Source organism: Vidua macroura, chromosome 1, assembly GCF_024509145.1.
Source record: "Vidua macroura isolate BioBank_ID:100142 chromosome 1, ASM2450914v1, whole genome shotgun sequence".
NCBI classification, from domain to species: domain Eukaryota; kingdom Metazoa; phylum Chordata; class Aves; order Passeriformes; family Viduidae; genus Vidua; species Vidua macroura.
The window spans coordinates 39585428-39611029 of NC_071571.1; the positions used below are offsets into that span (position 1 = coordinate 39585428).

At 36.1% G+C, this 25602-nt stretch overlaps 2 protein-coding genes across 6 annotated transcripts in view; both read right to left on the bottom strand.

The window, feature by feature from the left end:
* NEK10 (NIMA related kinase 10) overlaps positions 1–10428 on the bottom strand; it is a 76413-nt gene extending 65985 nt beyond the window's left edge. The window contains 12 exon segments of the mRNA XM_053972031.1: positions 378–606; positions 2004–2084; positions 3053–3132; positions 4197–4264; positions 4605–4683; positions 5220–5261; positions 5732–5822; positions 8127–8222; positions 8745–8838; positions 8841–8871; positions 9976–10039; positions 10361–10428. Of these exon segments, the coding sequence (XP_053828006.1) occupies positions 378–606; positions 2004–2084; positions 3053–3132; positions 4197–4264; positions 4605–4683; positions 5220–5261; positions 5732–5822; positions 8127–8222; positions 8745–8838; positions 8841–8871; positions 9976–10039; positions 10361–10428 (1023 nt within the window).
* A 5711-nt stretch (positions 10429–16139) lies between these two features.
* The window catches only part of SLC4A7 (solute carrier family 4 member 7), a 92286-nt gene continuing 82823 nt past the window's right edge, over positions 16140–25602 (bottom strand). For 2 of the 5 annotated variants that reach the window (XM_053972333.1, XM_053972304.1), the window contains exons 24-25: positions 23785–23892; positions 16140–20615 (exon numbers count right to left, since the gene is read on the bottom strand). In XM_053972333.1, coding sequence (XP_053828308.1) covers positions 20534–20615; positions 23785–23892 — 190 coding nt within the window. In that variant the 3' untranslated portion in view covers positions 16140–20533. The remainder of the gene's footprint in view (positions 20616–23784; positions 23893–25602) is intronic. The other 3 variants (XR_008436100.1, XM_053972323.1, XM_053972313.1) reach the window with 3 other exon arrangements.

A 25602-nucleotide genomic window follows, 5' to 3' on the forward strand; every position in this document is an offset into this window, starting at 1 on the left:
GCTAATACACTTTGAAAAAGCAAACAAGCCTTTAAACAGAAAATTCCTTTACTAGGTTTATCGATTATAATCACAATTCTAGCTCACTAAATAGGTGTCTGATTAATAGGAAAACTAAACTGACAGTAATGCCATATTTATGACTTATTCATTATTTAGTTTATACACTAAAGATATGAAAAATGCCTTAGGATATGAAATACAAAAGGCTGGAAAAAATATTGCTTATTCATTATGTTCTAAATAGTCTTTTAAATTTTGCTGGTATCACATACAGCTGAACAAGCCAAAGATGCTATTTGATAGAACAGGACTTGGTCAAATATATCTTAAAAGAACAGTCTTGTACAATTGCCACAATGTTGAGGACTGAAAACCTATTCCTGTAGCATATGAAGGAGCTGCTTGATTCTACCCCAGATCCAAATTTCCACACTAGTCTCAGGATCTTCACAAACTTGTACCAGATTACAAACTGTACTCCATAGAAGTTTGATGTGATCAGAATGGAGAAAACTGAGCATGACTGCAACTCCTTCATACATTTTTATTTGCTTTTTGACTCATGACTCTGCACAAAGGAGTCATAGCAACTCTGCTGTGAACCTGAAAAAAAATCAGCAAGAAATTTCAACAATAACTCCATCATTACTTTGTACTGTCAGTTAAAAAAGGGAAAAAAAAAAACAGAGGAAGTTTAAAAAAGAACAGAGATCTCCTCTTAAAAAAATAAAAGAAGTTAAAGAAAACAACTTAAGTCACTGCAACCTGGTTAAAGTCATTGTTTAAAAGACAAAAGAAGACAATGGTCCAAATTTTCACAAGGGATGAAATCATATTTATACTGAATTCAACTGCCAGGCATACCCAGCCAGGATGGGAGGTGGCCACGTGGGCTGCAGTCATCTGTGCTATCACCTTCTTATTAATGGCATTAGTAGTACAAGTAGCACTGACTGCATGAACTTGTAAAGTCTATCTGTGGAACTCGAATTGCCTAGTTCCACAGATAACAGAAAACTGCATCATTCTTCTCTAGTATAGTTTGAATATTATATTTAGAAAGTGGTTGGATATATACCTTAAAAGGTTTATATAAGACTTTCATTAACTGCAATGAAGGTGGACTTCCCATGGAAAATATGGTTAAGGATATCCAATTCCACTTAAAGCAAAAAAGCTCCATCTGTGTTTAATGAAACATGTGAATTCAGATTCATATCTGAATTTAAAATTATCCTTAACTGGCATTGAACTTCATCATCTTCCTGTCTACATTCAAATTCTAACTCTTACATCTAACTTTTGATTTACATATAACCCAGAATCTTCAAACCCAGAAACTAAATAAAACCTTTTCATATATTAACTTTCTCTATTCTTAGTCACATATAAGTTCATTTATATGCGTGAAATAGTTAAGCATGAACTTTAAAAACCTCTTCAAAATTTTAAAGGTGATAAGTGATGTATTATCAAATTTGAAAGTCTTTCTGTTTCTCACTGAAATTCAGTAATGCTTTGCTACCAGTCTTAGCTGAGATGATTAAATAATTGAAGGAACATTGATGATTTTCTAAAGAAGAGGATGTGGGATCTGACTCAGCCTCTGGCATAAACTACAGCAGCTCTAGGTCTTGCAATTTTACTAATTTATACTGGGCATCCCAGGAACTGTCAGGGCTCAGCATGCTTTCCATCTAACCACTCAGGTCTGCCAGGAGCAACAAAAAGATGCAACAAGCAAAGTGACTGCTATCACTTTATGATAACATTGCAACTCATTTGCACTGGAGACCACCAGTGCAGAGAGAGATGGATTACAATGAAACTGCTGGAAAAGATTTTGCTACATCAGTGTATGACTGAAAATACACAGGTATCAGAATTTGACCTTGGGTATATTCAAGTGGCACATTTTCTAATTCCTCTAAATATACACATCCCTAAATAAAAAAGTCAAAATTTATTTTAACACAATTAATCCACACACAAAGTCTCACCTGTTAGAGAGAAAATTGTGTTCATGTAATATCACCAGCAATTTCTCAACAATCTCACTTATCTCCTCCCTACATTTTGGACTACAAATTGATTATTCCTGGCATTTATATCAGATGAAATTATATGAAAAACACACATTGCTCTTTAGCCTCCATCTTTGTACATTTGATGAATTTTTTTTTCCCCAAGTCTTAAGTAATAATACCAAATTGTGCACACAAGCACTTAAAGCCACAAATATATGCTGGGTCAAGAGAAACAGTGCAACAATTTTCCAGTTTTCCCAGTACAAAAAAAAAGTAAATGTGGATGCGTAAAAATAAAAACACAACTATATTTTGTGTCTTACTGGTAATTAAGCAAATGGAGTACATTTTTAAAAACAACCACAATTTCGATGAACATTTGTAATATACTCCAAACTCTTTCTTGCCCAGTCTAAATGTGACACAAAATCCTACATTACATTCAGTGAAGAAAGTTAAATGGAAGTTGAAAATGTATGTATAACATCATTTAAATTAACACAGACATTACAAACAAATTAAACTGAATCAGAGTTTTGGGAAATCTGGGAGACAGCAGATCAATAGTAGCAGTTTTTCCCCTATAATACCATTATAGATGAAAGTTACTCTGCCCCCCTTTTTATCTTTATTTAACCACTAATTATTGAGAAGAGGGCACATATACATGGATTTGGCTGTATGAGTTTATTATTTACTACACTGAGCAATATTCTACCTGATTATTATGAGGCACTGCTATATTAAGCTGAGAACAAAATATTTTTATATGCAGGAAGTCAGTAGGAATTCCAGAATCCTTCATGAGGATTGCAAAGACAGATTCCGTGATTCCAGTCTTGCAGAGCCATCCACATGAACAAGAAGTCTGATGCCAGGACCAATGTTTCTATTTAGCGTCTATTGCTTCAATATAAAATTAAAAACATTTAAGTTCTCCTCATAGAGAGTAGTTTTAATATTGAGTCAAGAGAAAACATTACAAAGATTTTGTTAATTATAGCACATTAAGTTGAACCTACCATTCTGCTGAGCTAGTCGCGGAAAGAAGGTCACCAAAAAACTCATGGCTGTCTCTGGCAGATAACAAATCTACTAAGGTCTGGAAAAGAAAATGAAACAAGCTATGTGTGATTCTATGTAAATATAAACTATATTGTTTTATTTTAAAACTCAAACACAAATAGAAATATTTATTGAAAAGTAAAAATTAAGATACCAAAGCCTTAAAAGTTAAAACTCTTAGATAAATGTTAGAAGTCTTAGATACATTTAAAGTACACTTAAATATACACCTAAAATCTTAGAATACACCCAGTAGGACAAGCAAGGATGTTTCTTCTCCATCTACAATTAGTATCTCTTTGACTGCTAAAGCATCTCTATTACACTACTGTAAAAATTTGATTTTGTGTAACACTTCAGAACTCTAAATCAGGCCTCCTGAAGTAAAAAGTTAATATTCAGCTTATATTTAAACATTACAGTAATTTAAGGCCCTGCCTGTATTTCTGCTCATTATTAATATTTAAGTAAACTCCGTATTTGTCTAGATTCTCTAAAAATAAGTTGTCTGATACTATATGATCACAATTGCCATTGTTTTTCTACAGCATGATAGAATCATGAAAACCTAGTTATATTGATTTTGATCTCAACCCTATCTCAGTTTAGCCACACACCAGCAATAGTCAAGTACAGATTCTTAGACTGATAGTAATGTATAGCAAGGGATGTCTGAGTTGACACAGAATATTTAGACACAGAATACTTTACAAGTGAAAAACCACATCAGAAATCTGTCTAAGAAAACTTTAAAATATGTTTACATTTTAAAAGTATATAAAACTATTAGACTCATAGTAACATGTAGCTCAGGACAGTGTATACATGAGTGCTACTTTTTATATGAACAAATTTTTAGTCCAAATGTCTACAATCTGTTTATCTCAAATCTCAATAATCATACATCAGACCAATTAACTTACAGAGAAGAACTTATTTGTATGATACTATTAATACATCTGTAAAACACAGAGGTTATCTTACCTTACAAGACTGACAAGGTAAGGAATTTAGTCCCACTTAGGTCAAATCTGAAAAGCATGTGTTATTCTATTAAGTAGCTAATTAAACAAAATTAGCAATTTTATAAAGCACTTATACTTTATGTGCTCCACTTGCTATAACCCATTCTCTCTGCTTTCTAACAGCAGCAAGCCTTTGGAAAATATCTGTGGAACAAAGGAAGACACACATTGACTCTTTCTCACTAATATTTTTATTTTACCAGTCAGATAACAGAGCAAAACACTGTATAAATTCTTTGAACCATAACTAGCTCAATTTACTCTTTTATTTCAATGCATAAAAAAATACTAATTTCTTAAAGAAATATTACTTATGTAGAAAAAAAAGCTGCTCCCTTCTACAGGAATTTTAGCTTTTACTCATGTGATGATGCCTACAGTTAATATACTACTATCTTACTTAATGACCACTTGAAGTATTTTAAGCCTCACACAAAAAGTTGTGAGTAGCCTCATCATTTATGTTATCAGCTACTCCACTTACATGTCATGTTGACTGACTTGTCTACTTAATGCTGCTCTTCTCTGTAATTAAAATAACGATTTGCTGCTGTTTCCATATACTACAAGTAGGGGAGGAAAAATAAAGGATACCATTAGGAAAAAACGTTTGCAGACTCCATAAATCTAGACTGTTCTGCACAGGTAGAGCCTGTAGGTGGTGCATCTGTTTCATGAAAAAATATTCTGCAATGCAATAGTAGTGTAGCCCCAAGGTTTAAACCTGCTTGGACATTTAAAAAAACCCATTCATTTTCTCAGTGTGCTGTTCCCTTTGCAAAGTCATTTGCTACAGTGCAGGGTGACTTTGCTCATCTCCCTTCAAAAGTCTACAGTTTCTTTTGACGGAACCAAAAGAAATGTTGACTTTTCTAATTCTTCTCCCACTACAGAAGACATTTCTTAAGTCTCCTAACCACAAGTCCTAGATAAATGCAGCTAAATTATAGGACAGTTGTTTTGAAAACTAGTGAAAACAGAGGAACAGACTCACTTCTTTTCAGAAATCAAGAATACCTGTACACTGCTTTTTACAGTATATATAATTCTAATCATAATAAACTGACAGGCAACATAAAGGACAAATGAGGAATTCTACCTGAGCTAGATTTTCAATTCCACGCAGGCTGTCGAGCATTTCCTACAGGAAAATTAAAAAAAAAAAAAAAAAAAAAAGAGTTCAGAATTACTTCTCATAAGTAGATAAAAACACAAGAGGTGAAATGTTAAAGGTTCTTAAAGTGAAGCTTTCGATTTCCTTCAGTAACTATATCATAGGAATTTTACATATCTTTATGATAAAGTCAAATACCAAGTCTAGGGCTCAGAACAATGACCAAGCCACCTGTTACGGAGATTTACAGTTTCTTTGTTAGGGTCAGCAACAACAGACACAACATAAGAAATAACAGAAATTGAGCAAGTTATGCAGTAATGGTGTAAAACCACTCTTGAAATCTGTTTATTTGCAATTCCCACCCTCACATATAGAAATCTAGATACATATATGTACATGTGCATTCATAAGAACAAACGTTTTTACACACAACTTGTACACATGACACTTACATGCACCCCCTTATCCAAGCAAAAAACAATATTTTGACATACTGACCTGGTACATGGATCCCTTATTAATAATCTCAGGCAGATTAATACTCTAAGAAAATGGATGGATGGAGCTTGAATAACCCATTGCCTGTAAATTAAATATTCAATATATAAACCAAATGCAATTTAAAAAGTGTTTAAATACTTAAATAAAACAGCTTGATTCAGGATCAATTGACTAGATGATTAGTGAGCTACAAAAACTGTTCAATATACTAGACCATAGAACTTTTAATACCATTTATATTCAAACACAGTAGCAGCTATAAATAAATTTGTTACATTATATGAGCATTACCAGCCATCACTTATTATCACTGGACTGATGAGGGAAAGTACATACTCATCTCTAAGAACAAACTAACTGTGCTTTGATATAAACTTTTAGTGGTTGAATTGAGGCCCAAAAGAGCAAAGTAAATGAGAAACCACAGAGCAAACTTCAGTGCACAAAATACACTTATGCAAAAATATGAGTGCTACAGAAGTAAAAATAGCTATATTTAAAATATTCTTTTGAATTATCATAATCTATCCTGACTTTTAAAAGCTCCAATTCTATTATGCTGGAAATAAATTGTTATTTAGTTTAAATGTTCTTGAAATAGGATTGTATTTCCATATAGAACTTCCTCCTTTATATTTCTCCATATGATTCACCAGCCTAAGACATGGCAGAAAATACAAATCAGGTTTGCAGAAAGTGTCCAGGGGCAGAAATCCCGCATAAAATACCAGTAATGAAATCACTATTTCCATTGCCTGTTGAAAGTATATATCCCCATTTCCCTATTTAAAATAAATCTAAAATTAGACATCTTTGCCATGTGGTTTTTTTTGTTCTTGTTGTTTTAACTGAGAGGACAAAATTTGTTTGGATAGGTTTCTTGGAAACAGAAAAAGTGTATGGGTCATGGCAGTTCTCTTCCCATTTCATCATTTGCAGTTGGGAATGATGCCAATAACTAAAAATACTTCCATAAAAATAAATGTTTTACAAATAGATACTAACAAACTCTCAGCCCTTTTAGGCCAATATTCTGCCCAAAGTAATACCATTTTTCATTATGATTCCATAATTGGCCACTTCAGAACAGCACAAAACTTTTCATGGAAAGAAAACAGCAACCATATACCTGCGTGCAAAATTTGTAGGTCAGATATTAAAGTGGCCTGAAGATATTACCACGGTGGACATGGTAATATCCATTACCATGGATATGAGCCTGATTAACATTTGAGAGCCCCTTCTACTACAGTTATATATACAATACACATTACTAGACACAGCAGAGTATATCCAGCTTATCTACATATCTACTAATTTATGCTTGTTTCACCAACCTTGCCTGAGTGCTTTCATTCTTAATACAAGAGGCTTCTTTTGACATATCACTATCACAAAGAACCCCCAAAGAAAACCAAAAAATAAGCCAAGTATGTCACAATGTATAAACAGAACTTGGGAAATCACAGTGTAAGCTATTCTTGTATTTCCGGCAAATGAAGCAGAGCCACTGACCTCCCACTGGTGAGTACTGAGTTTACATGCAAAAAGAGGTACCAGATTTAAAAATCACTTAAATAATCTGTCATTTAGATAATCAAAGAAGGGACCTCTAGTTCCCCAGTTGGTTCTGAATAAAGGTCTAAGCAAACTATATGGTGTTTTCAGATTCCTCTAGTAGTTTCATATTAATACCTTTAAATACTCTAGGATTCCATCTTTAAACTTCTGTACCACTTAAGGGGTATTTTAGAAAATGTATTTGGGCTTTAAAAAGGAAAATACAATACACTGCAAAGGAGTATAGTAAAAAAGACCTGAAAAATATTTCTTTTTTTTCCTGAAAATATCTTTCTCTGCCCCCTCTATTTTTGTAAGGTCCTGTACTTTTTCCTCACATAAATGAGAGCAGCATGAGAAAAGGTATTACCCTTTTCAATCCTGTCATACACAGAAATACAAATAAACAGAAACAAGTGGCATCAACTCATCTGAATTTTATGGAAACCATCGGCCTTTCACTATAAAAGCAGCAGTCAAATACAAATACAAATAGAATCGGTAAAATAAATTAAAAAAGGAAATCATAGATTACAGACACCATATGCAGATGAATGATCAAGAAAACATAGCAGTTAGAATTTTGGTCATCCAAGTTTTGTCATATACACAGTCCTTCATTCTTCTGTTCCACTAACCTGGGCATTGCTCCTCAAAGCCAATACACAAGTGGTTATTTAAAACAACCACAAGTGCTGTGGTAATTTCCACAGAAAAGTGTGTTATTGTAACAATATGGGATATTATCCATGCATCTTGCTTCTTCATTGAAAGTAAGAAAGAGTGGCCCTCCTTCTTGGCTATGAATGTGTTTCATATACTGATCTGCAGGCAAGTCTGTCCTTAACTAAAGTTGTGAAGATATCTTGAAACAGCTGACACTTGGGATGCTTGTTAAAATTTCTCTCATTCTTGTGGGTCACACTAAAAAGGAAGAAAAAAAGAAAAATGATGAATTACAAATTAACTTGCCGCAAGACAGTTTTGCTCTGCTATGACTTAACATTAGCAACAAAAACTAAAAAATGTCATATCAGCAGTTACCACAGAATTACATGATTTCAGATTGCCAGACATTAACAGTCTGTTTCACGCATAATTTGGGACTATCAGAATGGTATAACTTTTCCAAATATAGAAACTATCACTATTTAAAATTAGTTTATTAACTCTTACCAGTATACTCTGCTGAGTGGGAAAGGTTGAAACTTAAAAATGCAGGAACATAAACAATTAGTTTTAAAAAACTAAAAGTATGTAATTCCCATCTCAAATACTGGAATAACATGAAAAGTACAAGTAACAGACATACATAAAAATACAAATGCCTTCAACACCTCAACAAGGTGATACCCTTAGACACATAAAGATATCTCTCGCTCACAGATATGAGAGTGTCATCATCAGTATTTAATTTTTTTACCTAAATTTTTACCTAATTTTAACCTAAATTTTTCAAGCTCAACAGCTTCTGTTGATTCTTGTCATTGACCATTGGACTTTTGTTCATTGCTTTTGACATTTTGCCAAGTTCTTGTCTGGTTTGACCACTTTCAAAATATATAGCTGGAAGCTAAGGAGGGAAGGGTATAGTAGTCATGAGGCAAACACTGCATTTTGAGTTTTCTGAGAATATTATCACACAAAAATACCTTTTCTCAAGTTCTGACTTGAACTTTGGACCTAAAATTTGCCATTATAGGATACACAAACCTCCTCTGGAAAACAAAACTGTCGTGGTAGAAAACTGATGCAAAGCAAGACTGAAAAACAAGTATGGAGAGCTAAGTAAAAGGTGAAGAATGGCATCTTTTTAAATTTATGATAGCAAAGCTCGACAAAATCTGCAACACATGCTCATTATCTGTGTTTCCTACCTGTCCCAATTCCATAATTGCTCACTCTTCACATTCTTTTAGATTGTACAACTCACGTGTTTCAGCTTTTGGCTCAGAAGCAATTCCAGGCCTCTAACCAGGTAGAAAGTGCATAACTCCTACCTCACATGGATGAATCGTTTAGTCATTTTGTCATATCTTTTTACAGAATTGAAAGGGAGAAAATATTCTGTGATTCCAAAGACTCACACCCATCATCATGTGTTGGTTTTCTTTGCTTCAAATGGCAAATACAAGCTTCACTAAGTGAGTTGAGGTGAAGGATATTTGACTTTCTCCTGTAAGTTGGTATTTAAGCCCTGGATATTTTTAGCTGACGTGTTATTCTTCAAGGACAAATTGTTTATGGTTAAAATGCTGATCTTATTTTATATTCTTTACCACTCTTCCCCACGCTGTTACTCACGTATCTTTAAGCCTACCCTTCACGTGACATTGCAAAAGGGCACAGAGGAAAACCAATCTGCCAGGTGCAACAATAGCTGGATAAAACCTTCTCAAGATACAAAATAAAGCATTTTCCTAGTAAAATAAAAAAAAATATGGTATAGTAGAATGGGACGTTTCAGTCTTTTACCCATTCTAAATGTGATTTGTCCCACACGGGTCTAATGTTGCCAAGAAAAAAGAAAAAGAGACAAGAGGAAAGACATCCACTACTCAAGATTTTGCTAACATGTTTTAGTCATTATAGTACACAATGTTCTAAACAAATGCCAGAAACCATCACCATTAATTATAATTCTAAAGCACATTTAATAACAGTTATTGAAAAATACCTGTTGGTTCCTTGACTGAACACTTAAGAGAGACTGAAGCCTTTTGAGATCAGAATAATCCCTAGGAAAAAACCACAACAGCATGTGTTAATAGTTACATAAAAGTATTTCCATAAGTGTAAAGAAAGTTAATAAGCAACAATGCTACTGACAGAAAATAAAGTTTTCTAGTGTTGCCTGGTGTCCACATTTTACGTACAGAAGAATTTACAGCTTCTCCAGAATGCCTTAAATCAACAAAGGTGTAAATAAACTTTGTGACCAGAGTAACAGTTGTCATGTTTATACTGCACTTCAAATTGAAGCATTCTGCTTTGGCAGCCAGTGTAAATTCCACACAAGTCCTGCTGAAGTTCAAAGTAAAACATTAGATACTATACCTCATAGAGATATAGGAGGCTTTTTTTCTGTTGCTTTTTCTGTGCTCTTCAACTTTTTGTCCTGATCCGGCATTGTGTATCACTATTATCATTATGGGGCTAAAAACTCTTTTCCTTAAAAGCAAAGTAGATACAAAGAATTATATCACTGCAGCAAAAGGAACATGTTTACTTACAAAACCAACTGATACTGCTTTTAGGAAAAAAAAAAAAAAAAACAAACAGCTTTGCTATTTTCTCAGCATGAAGCCTTGGGCATTTTATCAGGACATCCTTGGAAATTCCAGATATTAATAAGAAAGCTTTTAACTTAACCTACAGAAACCTTGGTTTTCCAACATATGCATAGACAATACTCTCTTGCTCTTTGAGGTATTTTTTTATTAGGACTTTTCCTCATCTTTCATCTTCTTGCTATTATTTCTCTGTGAATTGGATGGTTATGTTACAGCAATGCTTACAAGCTAACATCAAGGTTGTCAACAACAAGCTGTTGTCCAGACAACAGAGAATTCAATAGTTATATCATCCAAATAAACAAGTCAAATGAAGGGTAGAAAAAGCAAGTATCTGACAAAAAAATGAGACACATACAGTGAGTTGAGAGACGTGATTCTCCCCCTCTAATTGACTCTCCTGAGACCCCACCTGGACTACTGCATGCAGCTCTGGGGCTCCCATCAGAAGAACAGGGACCTGTTGGAGGGAGTCCAGAGGGCTACAGAGAGGAACAGAGGGCTGGAGCACCTCCCCTGTGCTGAGAGAGGCTGAGAGAAGCAGAGTTGTTTGGCCTGGAGAAAAGAAGGCTCCGAGGAAGATATCCAGCAGCAGCTCACTACCTAAAGGGGTCTACAAAAGAGTTGGAGAGGGACTTTTTACATGGGTATGTGGTGTTAGGACAATGGGATGATGACTTTATGTTAAAAGAAGTCAGGTTTAGATTAGATATGAGGAGGAAATTCTTTACTGTGAGGGTGATGAGGTACTGGAAAAGGTTGCCCAGAGAAGTTGTGGACATGCCTGGAAGTGTCCAAGGTCAGGCTGGATGGGGCTGTGATCAACCTGGTATATAGTAACAGGTGCTTCTGCCATGGCAGAGACTTGGAAGTCGATGATCTTAAGGTCTCTTCCTACCCTAACCATTCTATGAATCTATGATCACACAGTCTGCCAAAGAATAACAGAAATTTTCAGCAGTTTAGAATCTAGGCCTTCTGAATGTCTTATACCAAACCTACCTGCTTTCCTTGCAGTGGGACACGCAGCTTCTTTCCACAGATGAGCAGATCCGTATGGCATGGCTTCATCAGGGTCATTATGACACATTAAATCTCTACACAAAACCATTCAATCTCTAGGTCTGACTTCCCACAAAAGCCCTAACCTAGTCATTTTCACAGTACACAACACCTGTTCACTGAAAATCTAAAGCCCTAGAAAAATACAGAAGGACATGGAAAGAGGATATTCAAGAGGGATCTCTTGCTCCAACAAAAGCAACTATATTGATGTGGATTCTTCTCTGAGTGAAAAAAAAAAAAAAAAAAAAGAAAGGTCAGGCACAGGCTGGGGCAGCAGAATTGTCCTAGAGAGTTACATACAGATGTAGCATATTGGTAGAGTACTTTCAATTTAAAAACCAAGGCTATAATACCACTGTCTGATCCTTTCTATTTTACTGTTCACTAAACATGGATTGTTTAGATCTTCCCTTTGGTGTGTCCTTAATGGGATCTGTATCAAACCTGATGGCCTCCTTTTCTTGCTGTGCAGTGTAGAGTTCCTCTGATACTGATTTTTATTTCTCCTCCTCATAAAGGCAAAGAAGAAGAAGAAGAAAACTGGTCATAAAACAAAAGCATTGTAAACTAGCAGAAGCTGCTCCTTCCCAAATGAACATCAGAGTCATTTTTCCAGTTATACAATCTCACATCACAGAACTACCCAAAATGCAACTGTTGACAGTATGAACACATGCACTGTATTAAATCCCTCTCGGAAGCGGCCTGTAAGCCCAGCTCATCCATGTCTAGTCTTTTAAACAAGCCTTTGTCCTAGCACAGGGAATCATTGATCTGGATCTACAAGAAACTTCTCTGCTCTCTTCCATGCCTCTGCTCAAGAAGGTTATTAAAAAACGCCCCAGATCACTTCTGTGGCACCAGTTATTACCATGGAATGAATATAAACAGGATTTGTCTTACCACTCAGCAGACCAAACTACTGAGTTCAGTAGTTTTGAATGCAGTTTGCTCAAAGCATTTATTTCCTTTGCTTCAAGCACGTTAGAAGTTAAGAGAAGCCATGTACATTGCTAAGCATTAAGAATCCTCAGGAGTAAGAATTTCCATGTATTATTTCAGTGATATTCTCACATCATCTCCCCAGTACCTTGTCCATTTGGAATATTACTGAGGCATGATACAATAAGCACCTCACATTCGCACTTGCAAACTTGCAAATTGTCTACTTGACCATGAGTATGTGCGCACAAAGAACAGATTTCAACCAATTAAAGAACAACCAAACCACATACAAATAACTTGTTCATGAGCAAACAGAGTTAAACTTTAAAATTTTTAGCATCCTGTGAAATCCTTGAATTAACTCTCCAAACCACAAGCAGCAGGATTCCCCGTATGGCTATGATTCAATCCGGAACTGTTAGGTCTTTGTGATTATTTAGAACATTTTACAACTGTCAACCAACCTTACTTTAGGGCTGCCATTCCACTTTTAATGCTGCCTTGGTAAAGATGAAATAGAATAACAGACGACAAATATTTTAAAGGTTTGTTGCCATTACAGATCTAAAAGTCCCTGTGCAAAATAGAACCTGACAAACATCAAGCCACATTCCCCTCACTGCTGCTGAGACTAAAGGGACACTGGTCACTCAAGGATACAGCACTCCCCTAGCTCTGAGGACTCACCCTGAGGTTACCTCTCTATTTCCCAGCGGCCAACAAGTCAGCACAGGTCAGGAAGCCCTTCAAGAAAGAGGCCAGCTCTGGCCACAAACTGACCCTGCACTGACCTCTTTAGTCTGTCAGCCAGCATTATCTCAGATGCACAGCTCACTGGATTGGGAAACCTGATTCAGGCTACAAATAATCACTCCTAGTTTAGCCCTGATTGCCTTGTCTCCAAAGTACTTCTACTGTACAAGGGCAGGGACAACATGCAGAGAGGAGGATTTATGCATGCAGCTTAGAATGTTATGCCCTTCACATTACTACAGAGATTAGACTAATTAATTAACAGACAGCTGCCAGTGAAAAGGGCCTTCCACATTCCTTCCCTTCCCCTTCCACCAGCAATTCTTCTCTACTTCTTCAGCTGATCTGACCCAAACCCGAGCCAGTTTAGAGAGCTAAACACACAGAAAACAATACACTCCATTTATATTGTTACCTTCCTACCAATTTAGGTCACTGTTACAGTGGCCTGATGAGTGCCCCTGCTGACAGGGCAGGAATGCTCAGGTGTAAATTCAGGGAGAAGAGCAGGGAAGTAGCCAATTATTAGGTATAGGTAGGTATATTAGCACCATGAGTGAGGGGTAGACAAACAGAAACAACTCCATTTTCCTTCTATCAGCCAGAAACCTGAGAGAAAGCAAACATTAATATTCCCTTACCTCCAGTTATTTGACTTTCTTGAAGTCACTGAGTAAGTTCCCACCCCACGTTTCTTCTTTACTCGTGGCAGCAGAAATTTCCATGGATTCCATGGAGCCAGGCTATTCACTGTCCTCATAACTATCCCCCTGCTATGACACCAGCCATGAGGAATGTGTAAGGAACACACCAAACAACACTCACTAGTTGTGCCAGATAAAAACTGACAACTCTTTTAAAAGAACAGAGACAAATTGAAAGAAAAATGCCTTTACAGCACAGTCTCAATTCCATTTAAGACAATGAAATTAGAGCAATAGTAATGAATTCATTTTAACTGGGGATAATTACATTTAATTAGTTATGTTGATTTAATTACATAGGAAGAGAGATGCATTCTGACAGCACTGGAATGCAGGATAGGACAAGAAATGCTCCAAGAACCCCATCAGAAATGAAAGCATCCACGTGATGAAAAACAGGAGACAAAGGAATTACCCCAGACTTGATCTGTGGCCCAGTCTAGTATCTGTCCCAGATGACATAACCACATAAGCTTCAGAAGGTAAAAACAAGCCCCAAAACAAGCAAAACCACAAAGAAGTGTTGGAGGATGAATCTACCCTCACTGACTACAGTGTAATGGTCCCTTCAACACGAGAAGATGTCTCACATGCCTTATAATCTTTATTAGCAATAACTAGCGGATATGGATAGTTTGTAAGCCAACTAGTTTCTAGATTTTCCCTTGAACTCCTTTCTTAATCACTGCAGTGACTGAATTCCACTGTCTAATCATACGCAGGATAACAGGCTTAAGGTGGATAAAGAAGCAGTAGATATGGTGGCTTTAGTAAGACTTTTGATGCTGTTGCTGGATAGGAATGTATCTAATACCCTATCTAATACTATAAGCTGGGTCAGATGAAGGTCAGGTGAAAATTCACTCCCTATAAGAGCAATTAGAAATATATTATTGTTAAAACAGAAATGGATTTCAAACTAAGGAAGCATCAAAGGTGATGAAAAATTCTCAAAAGGTACTTTTCCTTATCCAGTCTGGTGGGAATAAAGGGACTTCTGGCCCTCTTGTTCTCAAAGAGCATGGCAGTCATAATAGATCCTCACCAGGGATAGCCTGTGTCTAGGAAATTGTATTGAAGAACCCACACAGACAATGTTTGAAGAATATTTCTTTAATTCTATTAAACGAATCAATACGGAAATCTATGTGTTTGCTACACACAAAAACTTCCACATGCATACATGTGTCTCAATCTTTCTTTGGAGATTCTCTAAAGGCTAACAAGGGTAAGGTTAGGGATCACTGCTGTTTTGGGATTGTTTGTCTTTTGCTTTTTTCCTTTTTGTTTTTCCCTGTGTACCACCTCATTCCATAAATGGCCAGGCCTATTCTCATATTGCTGGATCCACCAAATGTCAGTCTCTTGGTTAATTTCCAGAGTGTAACTTTCCTCTGTAGAGTTTGCCTAAATCCATCTTGTTAAACAGCAGTTCATATATGTAAGGAGGAGAAAAAAAAAAAAAAAAAAGAGAGAGGGAAAACAAAAGGGGATTTCTGAGGTCTAGTGAGCAGCTCAGTTCAGTAGCAACTCGAGCATAACACTAGCTCTTTGAAGCTCATCCTCTCCACTCTCACTACTAAGCAGACCTTTATAGGGAATTATACCGCCATTCCTTAGAGCCTCTGGTAATCACGAGATTGTTAAATGCCTACTGAAAGCGCAGAGCTGGTGAAGGAGCAGGGCTGTGGAGCACGTCATTAAGTGGAACGGGAGGAGGATGGGGACACTGCATCGCCTTCAGTCTCCTTGACGGCACTCGCCCGTCCCTAAGCTTGCGTGGCCCTGCCTTCCCGTCCCTCCCTCCCACTCCCCGCCGAGCCACGGCGGCTCCCCCGCCCCGCCCCCTCCGCGGCCCGGCTGCGGCGGCGCTCGCTCGGCCAGGACGGGACGCCTCGGCCAATCGCCTCCCCTCTTCTTGGCCAGCCGGCCAATCGCGAGCCGCCGTGCTGCGCAGTGCCGGGGCTCCCTGGCACCGCTTCCGCCCGGCGTCATTGCCATGGGCACGGGGAAGCCCCCCGGCCCGGCCCGCCCCCAGCACCCCCGGGCCCGGGGGGCAAAGAAAACAGAAGCGGCTCGAATGGAGTCCAGGAGATTGTTTATTGCTTTTACCAACTTTCTGAAACGTTACAAAAGATAGTTTTATTCTAGCAGTAATTAAAACAACACAAAGGCTGAATCACATTAAAGACAAGTCAGAGTTGTGTTTTCTGTATAAATTGGATATTGATTCTACAGTTGGAATAATGTTTTCATTTGCTTTGGATTTGGTTATAAAGTAAGAAAACGTCACTGTAATTAGAAAAGCGGTCATAAAAAATTCGAACCATACAGTATGTAATCACATTTCAAATAAAGAATATTAAAATCAAAACTGCAGTTCAGCCGCAAAAGCCGAACCTGGAAGACACCTTTGCACAGGAGCATCAGCAACAATAGAAAGGAAAATACTAGAAATGATGTGTCTTTCCAATAAAATCATTTAGAAAAGTATCGATTATCAAACTCATTCATTATTCCAAATAAATGTCAACAGATACTAAATTCAATATGAAAGTGTCTTTAGGCAAAGTTCAATGCCAACTACAAAGTCCTATAAGTTTTCACTAAAAGCATTATAAAATAAAATTGACAAACTTACTGAGCAATTTGCTTTATTTATAGCACTACACTTACGCTGACTCAAAGCTGTGTGCATCTATAGTCTTAAAATTTGCCATAAAATAAATTACTGTTGGTATAAACAAAGTATTTCCTACATTTTACTGTACTTGATAATTTTGTCCTAGATGAGTAATTAAAACATTACTAATCATAAGAAAACAAAAAGACAACTAAGCTGCTGTGGTGCTCGCTTGACAGATTGCATATGTGAACTGAGAGTCACGAACCATTCACTTTATGATTTCCAGAACCTATGTACAAGACAAACCCTTTAGAGCAGTGCAGGCTCTGCGACGTGACACCCATTTGGTACAGAAATATTTTACAGCCTGTCGAACCTGCCTTTGCGAAGGGCATGAATTAGGAAGTGACCGTATAAAGACAGAGATGCAGGTGAAGCAAATGATAACTTACGGGAGAACTTGCATTAAATGAAGAAAAAATGGCCAAGATACTTGGTTGAAAAAGATCCCAAAGCCATTAGGGCACCAAGTTCTACCCTGATGGGTTTTATGATGACAAACTTGGCAATTTGGAACATTTCACAGAACAACTGCATAAAATATGTTATAGCTGCAAAATTAATCTACGAGGAAATTGTTGTTTACTTGGGCATATGTAAACAGAATGAAAAACATGTCACTGTAATACATATGAAAATGGTAAAGAGTTTTCTAGAATATAATTTAAACACAAAACTGCATTTTAAGTGATACATTTTAGATGATAATTTAAATGGAGTGGTCAAAATTAAGACCTACATTTCATGTAAACATTAATATTTATAAATAAATTAGAAAAAAAAAGGAAAAAAGGAAAAAGAAGGGGGGAGGGAAAAAAAAAAAAAAAAAAAAAAAGAAAAAAAAGAGGGACTTCCTGAGGTGGCTCTGCAGCCAGGTACACAGTAGCACTAAACTCCATTCCAGGAAACCAAGGCATCTATAAAAAGTGCAGGGTTGTTTAATTTTCCTCTAGCTGTTGGAATGGAAATCCATTGGCGTAGTTTTACAGGGCTTAAGCCCTATGAAAAAAAAATAAAAATCAGTGCACAGCATTTGTCACTGCTCTTTTGCATCCATTAAGGCAAAACATACATCTCCATACAATAAACTACATCCTTAGCTGTTTTATTGTAATACTATGTGTGATTTTAAAGCAGAGAAGGTGTAAAATGAGCACTGAATCACTTAACCATACACTAGCAACAGGGATTTATGCACTTAATACCAGATCTTCTGTTCATATGGGAAGAAAGTGCAAGTATAACTATTGCCCAAGAACACTGGAACTAAAGGTCACTGTAAACTGATTTGCCAAGTCATGGTATTTCTGGCACTGATTAAAATATCTACAACAATTTAATAAATACTGTGATTAGACTTGTGGGGCTTTGGTTTTGTTTCCTTTCAACATTACTCAAAATATACCCACTTCCTGTAATATTGACCAAAACGTAACCTTTCTGAAGGAGAAATCAAATACAAGGTGTGCAGCACCATGGAACCCTGATTTCCAGCATTAAAGAGTTAGAAATCCAAGAGGCTTCTAGTAATTTTTTGGGTCTTTGGAAACTGTTGCAGAACTGTAAACAGGAAGCGTAAAATACTATTGAGAGGATAGAAGTACTGTATTGTGGATGATGCTACATAAAATGCTCAAAATATCTCTTCACTCCTTGATTCAGAGCAAGAGGTACTTAGTAGTCAACTACTGACGTGCAGATGGGTGTTGTTTGGGGTTTTTTTAAATAATGTAGAAAGTTTGGAGAAACCATCCGATGTAGTTTCGTTGTTATCTCAGTTTGATCAGAGGGAAACCATGGGTTATTTTCTGAAAGAGCATGAAGTCAAACTAAGGCACAAGCTACACTATTATCTAAGAATGCAGGTCATTACACAATATTGGTCAAACTGGTAATGCAGACCTCTCTTGCTTTGCCCCTGACCTGAGCCTGTTATGACAGTTTGGATACCATTATTCGTATTGCTGTACACTATGATGTCCTTTCTTTAAACTGTCTTCTCAGAATTCAGTTAAATGAAAAAAGGAAAAAAAAAAATGTTAAATAATTGCATTACATATAAAGGGAACAGTAACAGTCCATGTAATGTAAATACTATTTTTAAATGTTTCTATTTATTCCCACTGATTGCTTTATTTTTGTAATATACAATTACCTTCTCTACAGGTGACACTTGGCTGAAGAGCACCAAAATTCCACCTCAAGTAGTATTTTCAGATAAAGTCTGCCCTCCTCCAGAATCAGCTCCTTTTGCAATTGTTGAGAATTTTATCACTTGGTCCATGGTAAAACTCCCAACTCTGCCAAAAGCAGAATTAAGCAAACAGCATCTTCTAGTATTAAATGAGCACAGATTCTAATTAAAGCCATTGTAATGCATCCAGAAAGGGCTAGTGGCAATTCAGAATGTAAAAAGAGAATGTTGGAAATTAAAGCCAAAAAAATTAAGGCATAAGGCAAAAAAATATTAAGAATGGAAACTGCGCAGGTAAGTGATCAAGATTTTCATTTATATATAAAATTCTCATTATTTCAAATATTATAATGCTAAAAACTAGAACTTGAAAATGTAAGTACATTTTCTGACTGCATCTTTATCAGTGGAGTCCCCAAAAAATCCCACTTACTTTAATAAATGAATATTTATTTTTTTTTCAATTCATCTTACATGATAGAAATTTATACTAATTAAAATAAATAATGTGTTTAAAAATAAGTTGGTGTGCTACCATATATGCCCTTTACAACGGAGAGGATCAGAACTGTACATACAAATACCACAAGCAATTAGTAATCCATAAAATAATACTGATCATAAACCTATTCCAGAATTGAGCTACAACTAATTTAATCAAATACACATTAAATTTAAAAATTTATTAACCAAGAAATATATTTGATGAAGATATGAAATACTCTAAAATCTTCAAGCTGAGTAAATCAGACACTGAAAATCTCTGGGAAAAATGTAAGCAAAACAGGAAGAAAAAAATTCAAGAGTACTGACGTGGTAAGTACTTATAATTTCCTATAGACCAATTGCTGCCTGTAAATCCAATTTATATCGTGTAAACATGGAGTGTCCAGAATGGCAAATACTGACTTGGGACTGTAACTACCATTACTGCACTCATACTGCTACTGGACAATAATGAAAACTCAACAGAATTAAAAAAAAACAAAGAAAGCAGCACACCAGGGTATTTAGATACATTTTAAGGCTTAACTAACCACCTGACTTAGGGCTCTAGGCCACTCCTGTACAGAAGGAGAGACAGAATCCAAAAAAACACTAGCATGGAGTGGAGACATAAAACACAGTAGTTCTTGTCAACAGCACATTAATATTTGTTCTATGAAACCACAAAAAAAGTATACCCTGCAAAAACAAGCACTAATTGCCTGCATGGAAAACAAAACTTCTGTAGCACACATTATAAACAGAGGTATTGCAAAATTTTAAGCAATGTGGATCAGTAATCATCAGCAAAAGCTGATGTAACTTTTATGCACATATTGATTATTGAAAATAATAAGCATTCATTACAGTCTTCCTATTTAAAAATGAAAATAAAATTTCCAATAAAATAAATAGCTGAAGTGTGATTACCATTCATCTTATCTGCTGGGAAAATCTTCGCATTATGGAAGCATATCTACAGTGCCCTAAACAATGGCAGAAATTAAATATATGTTGCTCCTTAAACTGGAAATCACACTTCCATGGTATAATATCCTACAGTGATATATATACACACACAAATACACACAATTCCCATTGGTTCCATTCTATAAAGATGTTTCAGCATCCACATATCTCACAACAGGTGAATTTTCCACTTCTATTTTCACACTTTCTGGTTTTTCAGGGCTGTTTGAAAACAAAGAAGAAAATGTAAAGTCTGGCCCACTTTAATTAAATTTCAAATGTTTTATACTTCAAAAGGAACAGAGAAAGTATTTACATAAGGATGCTTTTATGATGAGGCATTTCTATTACATTTTAGTAATTGTTAAATAATATCCACAGGAACAGTACAAACTTATAAGAGTGAAAACACCAATACCTCATTCATAAATACCATATCCAAATCCACTGCTTTTAGTGATTTGAAACTCTTCATGTAAAACATCGTTAAAAACAAACAAACCAGCCCCCAACACAGCCTGCAAAACTGTCTAGAGGTAAAAATACTCAAAAATACGTAAGAAGCAATATTACTGTATGTCTTTATTCTTGGGCAGGGAAACCATCTGTTCACAAGAATGGGAGGACATTTCAGTCTGTACAAAAGGGGAATACATACTTCCAACAACAGCAGAGGACAGTAAGAAACTTGTTTAAGTGTCCATTCAAGTGAAGCAGAAGACCCTAAAGACAACCTGAACACCTGGCACCTGAACAACTGACACTCTTAGGGACCCAGACCCTGAGTAGTGCCTGACTGAAGGACAATAAGGAATGTCCCAAGGTAGTTGGAAGTCAGTAGAAGATGAAATGAAACAGCATAAGAGGAGGGTGATTTTCAGAAGAGATGACACATTTGTAGAGTTGCTCTTTAAGGAAAAAAATATACTAGAAATTCATGCAAAGAGAAAAATTCTGGATCTCCTTAGAAGATACGAGTGTGCTGGGACTCCACAGAGTCTACAAACTACAATAGATGGTTGAGGTAGAAAGAAAAGGCAATTGGGATCAATTCAGAAAAAGCAAAAAAATTACATATTTCTTTTTAAAAAATATATTATTTTTAATAAAGCCTGCCAAACCACACAATATGTTATCTGGAATTATAAAAGACATGCCTCCTTCAAACTGCATTAGTATTTGAATATAAATCTGAAAATAGCAGTGCCTATAGAACCATTTTCACCATAGCACTGCATGTCTGTCTGTACCACCAGATGAAGACAGTTATGCAGAAAAATCTTAATAGAACTCAAATTAGTAATTTACTAGAAATTACTTTTGAATGACCAATAGTGACACTTCTGAATCTCAACAGGATGCAAAGAAAGTATATCAAATAACTAAAAACAGCAACCAATTCAGTTGAGCTCAGGAAGTCTGTCTTTCAAGATTTTCAAGATTAATGCAATATCAGATTGCCTGTTAGAAAGCTGGTTTCTGGCATCAGTGGTTTATTGTTTTCCATTTGTAGTTTTAGCAAGTTCCCTACCAAGATGAATTTTTTTACTGTACTAAGCTCAAGCAGGGTATGTTACAGAATCAAAGGGAAATGTCTTATAGCAAAACATAATGAATAGATGGAATAATGAATACAAGGCTAAGCACAACAAAAAAACACTGCAAACTAATTAGAAGCCTGATTTGCTAGTATTGCATATAATTCCATACTAACTTAGCCTACTCAGGAAACAGGAAAGTGAGAGATGAAATTGTACTAAATTAGAATTGCCTGAAAACCAAATCTAAACATTTAAATTCTTCTGGAAAAAGAAATACAGGCCTGTATCTCTTCAAGAGTTATATGCCCAATGGCTATCAGACAATGCACTAGAATCATCCACAAATTCTGTAATGGGCTTCTTCTATGAATTTAGCAAGAAAGAAAAAAAAACTGATTAAATAAGGAGGGTATACTGACACACATAGTCTCTTATGTCTTTGTCTTCTTGATGGTCTCGCTCATGTGGTATACAAGTTTTTGAAATGTTTAATTACACGCGTGTTTAACATTTTAAAAATGTTTAAACAATACAGCCTAGACATTCACTGGAAATGGTATCTGCACTGATGAGTCTTTTAAGTTTTTCCTCTTACAATACACCTCAAACCTCTTTCTCTGTCTCCTTTGCCCCTGGCTGACCTGCTGTCTGGCCAAAACGGTGTATTTCCTTCCTCGTTTGGAGCAATGCACGTGGTGAACAGACAGATGGTATACAAGTGCTAGGTCACTACTAGTGCTTCCAACAGTACCTGAGATGGCTTGGACAGAGCCATGAACAGAGTAGGAATGCTCCAGCCTTGGACAGAGTATGAACACTCCCTCCTCACTACGAACACTTTCACTGAGATGTAATTTTATACAAAACCTGACAATTTTGTATCTCTCAAATATGTCTTTCTCTGACAGGATTGGCTGAAAAGGATCAACCAATAGAAGATGCATTCAATAGACAACAGAATTGCTTAGGTTTAATTTTCTGAGGAAGGCATACCCATTCTCCTTTTCCTACATAAAAACTACAAAGCAATAGCTGGATGGATTATGAGCAGTCCACAGATACCAGTCCCTAAAAATTACAGGCCTTTGAAGAAGTTGGGGATATTCTGGACAAATACTCATGTCTTGGCTTGCTTCTCTAGGTAGATTCAGCCAGACAGGGAAGAAATTAGGAGAGAATGCCAGAATGATTCGTCACACTCAGACTTTGGTCTTTGATGGGGAGCTCACAGAGAAGAAAGGATACTGGCCAGCATAGAAGATGCCTGTCAGCTTACAGGGAATGTTCACAGCACTGAGGACTCATGATCTGTCCATGTATTTCATTCAATTATATTTCATATTCAGTGAAGACAGTATTTGAGACAGAATTAATTTTTAGATATTAATAATGAGTTGATGAAAAGCAATCCAAGCAATGCACTCACCCACAAAAACAGGGCAGATCCTAGGGCAGTACAAAGCAACAACAAAAGTGCTGGACTCACAAATTCTCAGTGGAATTTGTATTATTGAGCATCAAACCACTCCCAAGCTCATGTACACTCTAGTATTTAGAAACCCTAAGCTCATCAGAGTAATAAACACTTGCACTAAGGAAATAAATAGTAATTTAAAAATTACTATTTAAAATAATACATTAATAAAATAGTAATAAAATAATTCCTTGTAGAAACAGATAAACTTCAGAGAAAAGAGGAAGAATTAAGCTCAAATTCAAGTTTTTCTAAAGTAAGAAGGGAGTAACTCAGATTTATAAACCACATTTTTTTCAGATATTGTTCAATAAATACAAGTACAGCTGCTAAACACAAGATAATAGTTAGAAAAGGCGTGAGTAATTATAGCTACCTCAGGTTAGCTCTCGTTACTTTGGCATTCTCAGTACTCATGGCAAGAGCCTTCCACTGTGCAGTTTTGGCCATTTCGTCTGATATGTTTACAACTGAGGGATCAATGCTAAAGAACAAACATACTTTCTGGTTAGTATTCAATTCCTTGCAACACTATTATACTTACTGTCACTCATCATTTACATCAGTTGTGCCTTCTTTCAATATTTACACAGCCACAAGTTGAGCTAATCTCTTAAAAGTATACTTCAACAAAAACCTGAAAATTTAACCCACTAGCACTACCATAATTACATAGCATCTCAAAACAGGTTTTCACATAGATACCAGTAAGATATTGAGTACACTTGAGAGGTAACCCATACCTAAGTTCAGAAAATTATTTTGCACGCCCAGAAATAATGAATTGAATCACACTGTTGTGCTAAAGCTTTCACTAATCAGTTACTTTAAGTGGCTTCTAGGAAATAATCAAGGGCAAAAGAGCAAAGGTTAATAAAATTTCAAAAATTCAAGTGAGATTTGAAACTGTTAAAAAACTAGAAATTCCAGCTGTCTTGACAGATAAGTGTTTTTTTTTTCCTCAAAAGTTTTATTAGATATTTTGCAAGGTTCTTTTGCCAGACCACCTGTCTCCCAAGTGCTGCAGAAGATAAGTTTATCCTCACAGATGGTAAGTTTTTAAAGCTGATTTCCATTTTTGTTCTTCACACAGTTACATGTACAGCAGACTCAGGTGTTGCCTGTTGCCTGCTTTCTGTTCTGTTACATATTTAAGCTTCAGAATCTACCCCAAGTCATCTGTAAGTTTTTCAAATGGCAGAAAAAACTTTCAAAGCCATTTTTCCTCAGGGATCCCCACACGACATATAATGCAGCAGAATACATACAAAATACACAGTTGATGAAGTCACAGCTCTACTGTGAGAGCAATTAGTAACACAATTGTTTTTGTTTTTTTAAAAGGTTTAGCATTTTCATTCGAGTTGCTTAAGTCTGATTAAGCCTGCTCTCAGAATAGACAACAGCACTCAGCAGAAGTAGCTGTCTAATCCAAATTTCTGTCTGTTCCCAACTCACATCAGGGCATACCTGGTACTACCCTAGATCCATAGGAAGGCAAATTTTTAACCTAGGAACCCCTTAATATTAAAGAGGAAAAGAAAACCTGTAAAATATTTATCTGTCTCACCTTAAAGTTGAGTTGAACAGCTGAGAATACCTGACAACTCAGCTAAATACAACCCCAGTAAGGTAGACACCGACTGAGACAAAATGCCTACCAAAGCTGAAAGAATTTCCATGACTGAAATTCCAGTACTTCCTTTTCTGGAAGAAAATCCATTCGTACATTAATGTTCAGAAAATCACATTTTAAAGTAAAAATGGCTGCCTGTAAAATGGGTTTTTTGTACCACAGAAATTATGACTTTAGCCTTTGCTTAGATAAACCAAGTAATTACACACTTAGATTTCTTCTGAAAATCCCAAGTGGCTGGCAAACACATGGCTCAACTGATGCTATTAGTTGCTTAATGCTCAGTATTTCATGCACAGTAGCACACAAATATTCCATCGAAACTGACCAAGGATGCTTCTTCACCTTTAGTACAGCTGGTCAAAATTGAGTCATCTGATCTGTTCAAGATGGTAATGTAAATTTATAAATATAAATTAAGATGCAGTTTTAAAGAACAGTGCAATACAAAAATACTAATGTAGCACCATGAGATAGATCTTCGTATTTCCTAAACATGGCTAAGTTACCAGCTTGGGGAAAAAATTATTTCAACTCATACACAACCAACTTAATATA